Consider the following 8,343-nt stretch of genomic DNA (forward strand, 5'->3'; position numbering starts at 1 on the left):
TGGCAAGTGGGAGGGGGGTGGGTAGCCAGGAGCCTCAGAGTGATGAATCCCATCAAATTTCTCCTTATTTTGGGGCACTCCTGTGAAAAGAATCCTTTCTTTGGAAGTGATAGAAATTAGCTAATCGTTGTTTGTTTGTTCGTTTGTTTAAGTAGACGGGGAAGGGGGGAAAGTGGCAAAGCCCAGCCACCATGTTAATCAACAGATTAACATCCCTACCTCCCCTGCCTAACTGTAAGCTCAGCGAATTAATTGGTTGTTTCCTGGGGGGAGGTGAGGGAAGGGGAGCTGAGGCCACGGGAGGGGGGGGGGGGGGGCTAACCCAGAAGCCACTCGGGCCGTGTGGAAACTATGGCTCCCATTTGGCCCAGAAAACCCCCTCAAAGCATCACAGCTGAGAGCGAGAAGCCGCTGCAACCACCTTCCGTGGCCTAGTGTGTCTTTCGCTCAGAACGGATAGCAGCCCCCACCTTCACCTCTTGGGTGTGGGCTTCCTTCTTCAGTCCAGTGCTGCTTTGGGGATGGGGTAGGGGGTTGATAGAGAGATCAGAGAAGAAAGTGGAGGAGCAACACGAGGTGTTATTCTGCCAGGCTGATCCATGAGAAGGACAGGGAATACAAAAGGAGTGGTAAATGGCTTTAGTAAAAGTCGGGAATTAGGCTGCTGATGGGAGGGGAGGGGCGGGGACAGAAAGAGGAAAGTGGAAATGAGTATGAGGGAGAGAGAGTGGACAACGAGTGAGGGAAGGGCAAGGATAGAGACAAACAAGAGCAAAGCAACAGACTATAGACAAGTTTAGGGGAGGGGGACGATGTAGGGGAGAAGAGGGGGGAGACACTGGGAAAAAGAGAACGAGAGAGAGAATGAATAATAGGAAAGAAGAGGTGAAGAAGGGGGGAGATGATCACCGTTGGGGGAGAAAGCAGCGGTCAGGGAGATTTCACTCTGTTGGGAGGGGGATAAAATGGCTGGAAGAAAAGAGGGGGAGGAGGGGGAAAAGAAGAGAAATATGGAATAAAGAATGGGAAGACTATGAGGGAATGGGGAGAGGAGGGGGGAAAGGAGGGACAGAGGGACGGGCATACAGGACAGGGACAGAGCGAGAGACAGACATAGAGGGACTGAGAGACAGACAGAAAGAAAGGGAGGCAGAGACTGGGAAACAAGGTCAGGGCGGCTTCAACTAGACTCAAGGCAAATGGGGTGGGGTGTGACAAGGTAGCTGACAGAGGGACAGGGAAGTAAAAGGGAGAGTCTTGGGGAGAATGAGTAGGAAATCGAAAGAACGAAAGATAGATAATTACAATGGAAAGAAAATTACTACAAGGAAGACGAGTTACTAAGAAACTAAGTTGAGAAATGATAAAAGATTCAGAATTGGAAATTCCCACAGCCAGGTCCCCTCCTCCCTCATCCCTTGCGCTAAATAGTTACAATGCACTTTTAAGTGTTTTAAAAATAGAGTATCTATATCTCAGACCACATATATTTTTCGTCTATATGATACGTAGGTTATCTATGTATATGTGTGTGTGTGTGTATACACACACATATTATACATATACATAAAGTTTGATAATGTGAGCAATCAAAGGCATGTATAGACTGGATACAGGTTGTCTGTCCTTTACCCATTCCAAAGTGGTTTCGAGGGGCTCCTCAGTTCTAAGTCTCTCCTACTCGTGTTTGTGTGTGGGGCTGTGTGCGTATGGGGGGGGGGGGGAAGGGGGTGCGTGCGCGTCTGTGTGGTAGACTTGGGGAGAGAGATAGCTTGTGAAGTCCAGAATGTATGTAGAACCTCCCCAGGATCCTAGAACCTAATTTCACCGTGAGCATTCCACCCAATTTCCCATCTCTCCCTCTCTGTCCGACTCTAAGGACTGGTGCAACCGAAAGGTTTAGATTACAAAGGTTTATTTAGAAAATAGTTTGCTTTCTTTTTTTCCCCTCTTTTTTGGCAAACATTTTAAATACTTTCAGGTAATCAAAAGATTGTCGATGCCCTTCGCGGTCAAGCCTGCCCTTTTTCCTTAATCTGTCCCCGGCCTCATTACTCCCTACTTTCTGCGGCTATCCAAACTCTGCTTCCGCGGTCCTGCCAAACCTTACCCGCAGTGTGCGCCCTCAGCCGGAGTCCTGAGGACTTGCACCGGGCCGGCCGGCCTGGGAAGACAGCTTTCGCACAGACCTCGAACTAAGGTTTCTCCTTTTCCTTCTTCCCTTCCTTTCCATCCTTCCCTCCTCCTCCACCTTCTCCGCCTCTCCTCTTCAATCCTTTCCTGCTCCTCCGCACCCCGCCCCCCAGGTGTCCTTCCACCTCTCTCCTCACGTCTTCCCCAACTCCCAAGCCACCCCTTCAGCAGTTCCCCCTGCTCAGGTCCAGCCCGGCCGCCCCCTCGGGGCCCCTCCTTCCTTCCTCCTCCCAGCCCCACCCCGAGCCCACCGGGGGTCACTGCAAGAAGGTCTTCTTCTTCTTTTTGAACAGGATGTGCTTGAAAGACCTCCGGAAGTCTTGGTTGAAGATAGTGTAGATAACTGGGTTGAGGGAGCTATTGCAATAACCGATCCAGAAAAAGAACTTGAAGAGAGTCTCGGGCACCTGGCAGGCCTCCCTGCAGATGCCATACAGGCTGTAGCTGAAAAAGAAAGGGAACCAACAAACGACGAACACGCCCATGACCACAGCCAGCACAAAGGTGAAGCGCTTTTCTCGGGCCTGTGTCACCTTTCGGCGGCACAGGCTGCTGCGCTTGCGGCGCCGGTGGGACGAGAAGAACTCGAGGGAGCGGTTGCTGGCCCGGGACAGGCGACTCCCAGCACCAGCCGACGGGCCTCCTTTGGTGGAGGAAAAGGAGAAAGAGAAGCCGCGGCTGCCCTTGCGGGCTGCCGCCTCCTCTTTGCTGCGCCGCCGGCGCCGGTTCTCAGAGGTGCTGCTCTCCTCCAGTTCGATGTCTTCGAGCTCGGCACTCTTCCGCAGCTGGTGGTGGTGATGGTGGTGGTGATGGTGAAGGTGGTGGTGGTGATGGTGGAGGTGGTAGTGCCCATTCTCCCCAGCCTGAAGACGCAGGGAGGTGGCAGCAGCGGCGGCGGTCGAGGGGCCTGCCCCCACGGGCGGCCGGCTGAGCCCGTTCTCCGTTTGGGACGAGCCCTCGGGCACCGTGCGCTTCTCAGACAGCGTCCGAGTCCGCAGCTTGGCCACCCGATAGATGCGCACGTAGACCAGCACCATGATGATGCAGGGCGCGAAGAAGGAACCGATGCAAGAGGACAGGATGTACCACGTCTCATCGTTGAGGTCGCATTGGGGGTACTGGCCTTCCTCCGGGTCCCGGTAGAAGGAGATAAGCGGAGGAAAGGAGATGATGGCCGAGATGAGCCACACCGTCACGATAATGCCTTTGATCCGGCGTGGGGTACGTTTCAGGTTGTATTCTACCGCCTGCGTCACGGACCAGTAGCGGTCCAGGCTGATGGCGCACAGGTGCACTATGGAGGAGGTGCAGAAGAGGACGTCCAGCGCCAGGTAGATGTCGCACCACACCTTGCCAAAGTACCAGTAGTTCATGAGCTCGTTGGCCAGCGAGAAGGGCATGACCAAAGTGGCCACCAGAATGTCAGCGCTGGCCAGGGACACGAGGAACAAGTTTTGGGGTGCTTTCAGGGCACGGCTGGTCAACACAGCGATCACCACCAGCACGTTGCCCACAATGGTAAAGACGATGAGAAAGCTCACCACCGCCGCCAAGCCAGCCACCTCCGCGGGCGAATACTGGCTCGGGGGCTGCCTCTCCGCGGCCCACAGGGACTCGTTGGAGGACCCCCCGCGGTCGCTGGAGTCGGTGCTGTTGGTCGTCAGCTGGAGATCCATGACCCCACTACAAAAGCAGAAGTAGAGGGGTCCCCTCCTGGCCCCGAGCCCTGGAGGAGAGTCCGCTCGGGTGCTCCCTACTCAGACTCTGTGCCTTCATTGCCGACTTCTCTTTCCACTGGCAGCGAGCGGCAGCTCCCCGCAGGAGCCTCCCTCAGTGAACCGTGCCCGCGGGAGGCTAGGGCAACATCGTAGCTTCTCCCTATCCCGAGGCTCTCCCCAGCCCAGAGCGGCACTGGCCCAGCTCTGCTGGTTAAGCCGTGAGTCCGGGAGGGTATCAGTCCGAAAGGAGTACAAGACAAACCAGGTGGAAAAACCCCGGGCTGAAGCTTCCCTTCAGCTCCCAAGCTCCGTGAGCCTGCAGGGGCAAGCAAGGTTTGTAAGTGCAGAAGAGGAGGAAAAAGAGGAAGAGGCAATTGGAAGGGAGGGGGGGAGGGGAGGGAGCATTAGGGGGTCAAAGCACAGAACCGTGACCCGTCCAGCCCTCCCATGCACATACACACACCCTCACTCCCTCCGCCCCTTTGGTCCTTAGCTGGTCAGTAAGAAAACCTGGGTCGGGGAGACAAAAATTCTGCGCGATCTCGCCTGGCAAAGCTCGCCGGAGTTAAATGCGACCGTAGCTGTGGCGGCGGCGGCGGCGGCGGCGGCTGCAGCAATCCCATGGCGAAGCGCTTATCCTGCTAGGTCGCTTGGCTTCCTGCCCAGCAGGCGATGCCCCTCGACGCGGGGCCCTACTGCTTGCACCGCGCTGTACCGGGCAGGCTTGGACTCCAGCTCCTGTACTGGCGGAGAATGGCTCTACTGCCCCGTCCGTCTCCGCCAAGCCTGGCGCCTCCACCGGCGCTCCCTCCTCCTCTCCTCCTCCTCTCTTCCTTCTTCTTCTCCTCCCAGGCGCAGCGCCCCGAGTAGCGGCGGAGCTCCCTGCCAGGCGCTGTCACGCCCACCTTCGCCGCCGAAACCTACTGGGAGCTTAGGGAAGGGGGAGGGGGTCAGGGGTGCGCCCAAAGCTCAGGGAGCCCGCGGGACAAGGCAGTCCAGGAGCTGGCTGGTCCTTGTTCTGCGTCGCACCTGTTCCAAGTTTACTTTTCCGACCTTTTTCCACCGGGCGCGCGCTACCTCCTCTTGGCCCCCAGCGGGCTGCTCTGGGCATTGTCTTCGGCTTTCCACTGGTCACTTCCCTTCCTTCTCCAGGCGTTTGCTGTGCGTAATGGAGACAGACTGAGGGAGACTGGCAGAGAAGGAAGCCCGCCGCCCGGATCTCGTAGCTCAGCCGTAAACTGGAGTGGAGACGTCTGGGTTTGGATTCCAACTTCGTTTATTGTTCGGCACCGTGTGGTCTGTGTGTGTATGTCTGTTTGCTGAGGGGGCGGGGAGGGGGGCTGAGGAGGCGGGGCTGAAGGAGAAGGGAGGAGGGAGGGAAAGGGAGGATCTGAGTATTTGGTTTTGGAGGTAGAGCCTTCACACGCTTGAGGTCAGTGTAACAACGCGCATCAGCCCATCTGGTCGGGAAGAAGCTGAGGAATTTTATTCTAGTCCAACATTCTGTGTGTGTGTGTGTGTGTGTGTGTGTGTGTGTGTGTTGAGCTTTTCATTCTGTCACAGTTTTAACATTAACACTTACTGCAGCTTCTTCCTCCGCCTATCGTTCTTGTAGGTTCATGGCCTCATAGATGCATAGAATGTCTCAGTAGTGGGGGATCATAGAACACAGATCCTAGAATACCAGATCTAGAAGGAACCTTAGAACATGGAGCTCAGTTCCGCGGGAAGATCTGTAAGTCCAGCTCTCTCGTTCCACAGAGACACAGAAAGGGAAAGTCACCTACCTAAAGTCACACAGTGAATTAGTAATAAAGTCGAAACTCAAACCCAGTTCTCTGGACTTCTCATTCAAAGCCCTCACTAACACTGCAATGGCTATTGACAACCCAAAGATTTCCAAGGAAGCGAGCTCTCCCCAGCAAACCTGCTCTGTCTGCTGCACATTTATAAGTGATAAGCTCTTGGAGTCACAGTGGCAGAACCCCAGCCATTCTCCATGGGGAGAGTCCCTGTATATCCTAATGAGCTTTCCTTATTAACTTCATCTTTTAAAAAACATGCCAGGTTTCTGTGGTTATTATTGTTATTATAGAGAAGTCTATTAAAATCCACTTATTTATGGAAAGCATCAAATTGCACAGCTTGGGTTGGAGAGGGGGAGGGAGGACGTTTGGCCTGGCTCCCCAACGCATGATTTCAAGTACACCTAGAAATCGTACCCCAGCTTTTGGGAGTAGGAGACTATTAGGCAGTACTACCCTTCCATCAAGCACAGATATTTAAATGTGCATCTCTGGACCATATGCTCCCGTGGTGGTAGCTTCCAAAACTGTATTTTTTCTGAGCCATTGTCTGTCCCCCTTCAGGATGGTAGGAAGGCAGGCTGCTATTTTTGCAGTGGTGTGGGAATCTGCCTTTGGATGGAACTGCATACAAGATACCTTGATGAGGGGTTGAAGTGGAAGTGAAGATAGGAAGAAGAGAAAAGAGCCACCTGTATTGAAAGGAGATCGGGGTTTGACCCAACGTCAGGACACCTGGGCTTCAGCCCTAGCTCTGTTTATTTATTAGCCCCTCAGCTCCTCCACTGTTCCAAACCTATAAAAATGAAATTGACACTAACCACCTCACCATGTTGTTTTGTGAGAGTTGCGGAGACAGAATTTGAACCCAGGTCTTCTGGTACCAAAATCGCTGCACCATGCAAAACTGCTGAGGCTTGATTAGCTGGAGGCAGGACTCATCTGGGAATTCTTGCTGAGTATGCTTTCAGGGATGCCCATTACATAATATTAGCAGTTACTTCCCTAGCCCCAACATCAGCATCCCAGCCACGTCCCTGTTGATGTGTTGTCCATGTCCGGATGCTATGCAGCTGAGCCTCAGGGAGGATAGAGAGAAAAAAAAGAAGAAAAGAAAAGAGAAAGTTGACCCAAGGGGATTGAACCGATTAGAATGGGTATTCCACATTCATAACCAGTGAGACTTCCTAGGCTATGGATGTTTTTCATGTGAGCAGAGTGAAGCCACAGTATCCCAGACATTTAAAATCAGCCTTGATAAACCACTATAGATTATCCATTAGCCAACTATCCTTTGCCAACTGGCAGAAAAGGCAGACTCTGTTAACTTGCTAAGTCACCAATGTGGGCACTTGAATCTGGGCAAGTAGAGGGTTGGAACAAAAAGTAGAGCTTGTGCAGACATTCGGATCACCTATTTTGATCCCTTCATGATATCAGAAAGACAGAAGAATTGCTTGTCACCTCTAGGCCTGAGCCATGTGGCAAGGCACATTAGTAATGTATACTTTTTAGTGGTTTTATATTGCAGACAAGCTCTGTGGCCACAGGCAAGTACTAATTTCTGTGAACCTCAATTTTCTCATTTGCGAAACGAGAATAATAAGGTTTGAACTACTTACCTCACAGAATTGTAAAGAAGAAAGGAGACACTAATGTCCTGAACCCATTGGTAAAATAATATTTTATGTCATTTAATGGAAGGGAGCAAATAAGCATTAATATAGCACCTACTGTATGCCAGGCACTTTGCTAAGCTATGATCTCATCTGTTCCAACAACGCTGAGAAGTAGGTGCTATTGTAATGATCATTTTAGAGATGAGGAAACTGAAGCAAACAAATGTCAAGTGGCTTGCCTGATGTCCAACAGCAAGTATCTGAGGCCAGATTTAATAATAATAGCTAACATTTATATAGCCCTTACTATATGCTGAGCACTTTACAGTTATTATTTCATTTGGTCCTCACAACAACCCTGGGAAGTAGGTGCTGTTATTATCCGCATTTTACAGATGAGGAAACTGAGGAAAACAAAGGTGAAGTGGCTTGACCAGGGTCACACATCTAGGAAGTATCTGAGGTCTTCCTGACTCCAGGCCCAGCACTCTATCCACTGGATCGCATAGCTGCATCTAATCTTCCACTAAATCCTCCTCATCTGCCTCCCTGTGCCGTGAAAGGGACCCTTGTCTCTTGAAGGTTATGCCAGGAAAAGACTGACGATTGAGAAGGCACCAAGTACAATTGTGGCAATAGCTGATATCTACTTTCTGAGGACCAGCCTAGCTGTGCAAGTACAGAGACTCATCACTGGCCAGGTGGCCATTCGGCAATGAAATCTTCAGCCATGGCAACCCAAGAAATTACAAAATGCCCCCCATTCTTTGTGGATCCCTGCTGATTCTCCAGGGACTGTTACGGAACAGTGGGCAAGGAGTGCTAAGAATTACCCAGTTTTTAAGGCCATCTGGAAACAGGCACTTAACTGCTGGTCCTCTAAATTCAAGATCCTTATTGAGCGACCATTAGGAGGACCAGAGGAATTGAATTATATCGATCTTGGCATTCACATGATAAAATAAAATCTGAAGATGAAAAAAAGGAATCGTGGCTAAATGGAAGGCT

The 8,343-nt window shown here is 51.9% G+C and overlaps 1 protein-coding gene across 1 annotated transcript; it reads right to left on the reverse strand.

The window, feature by feature from the left end:
* Positions 1-2,450: 2,450 nt before the first annotated feature.
* ADRA2C (adrenoceptor alpha 2C) lies at positions 2,451-4,123 on the reverse strand. The gene is given in 2 exon segments (XM_036764331.1): positions 2,451-3,932; positions 3,934-4,123. Coding segments are annotated over 2 exon segments (1,518 nt in total). The 5' UTR covers positions 3,970-4,123.
* Between the last annotated feature and the right edge of the window lie 4,220 nt (positions 4,124-8,343).

Source organism: Trichosurus vulpecula, chromosome 6 (genome assembly GCF_011100635.1).
Source record: "Trichosurus vulpecula isolate mTriVul1 chromosome 6, mTriVul1.pri, whole genome shotgun sequence".
In the NCBI taxonomy this organism is placed as follows: Eukaryota; Metazoa; Chordata; class Mammalia; order Diprotodontia; family Phalangeridae; genus Trichosurus; species Trichosurus vulpecula.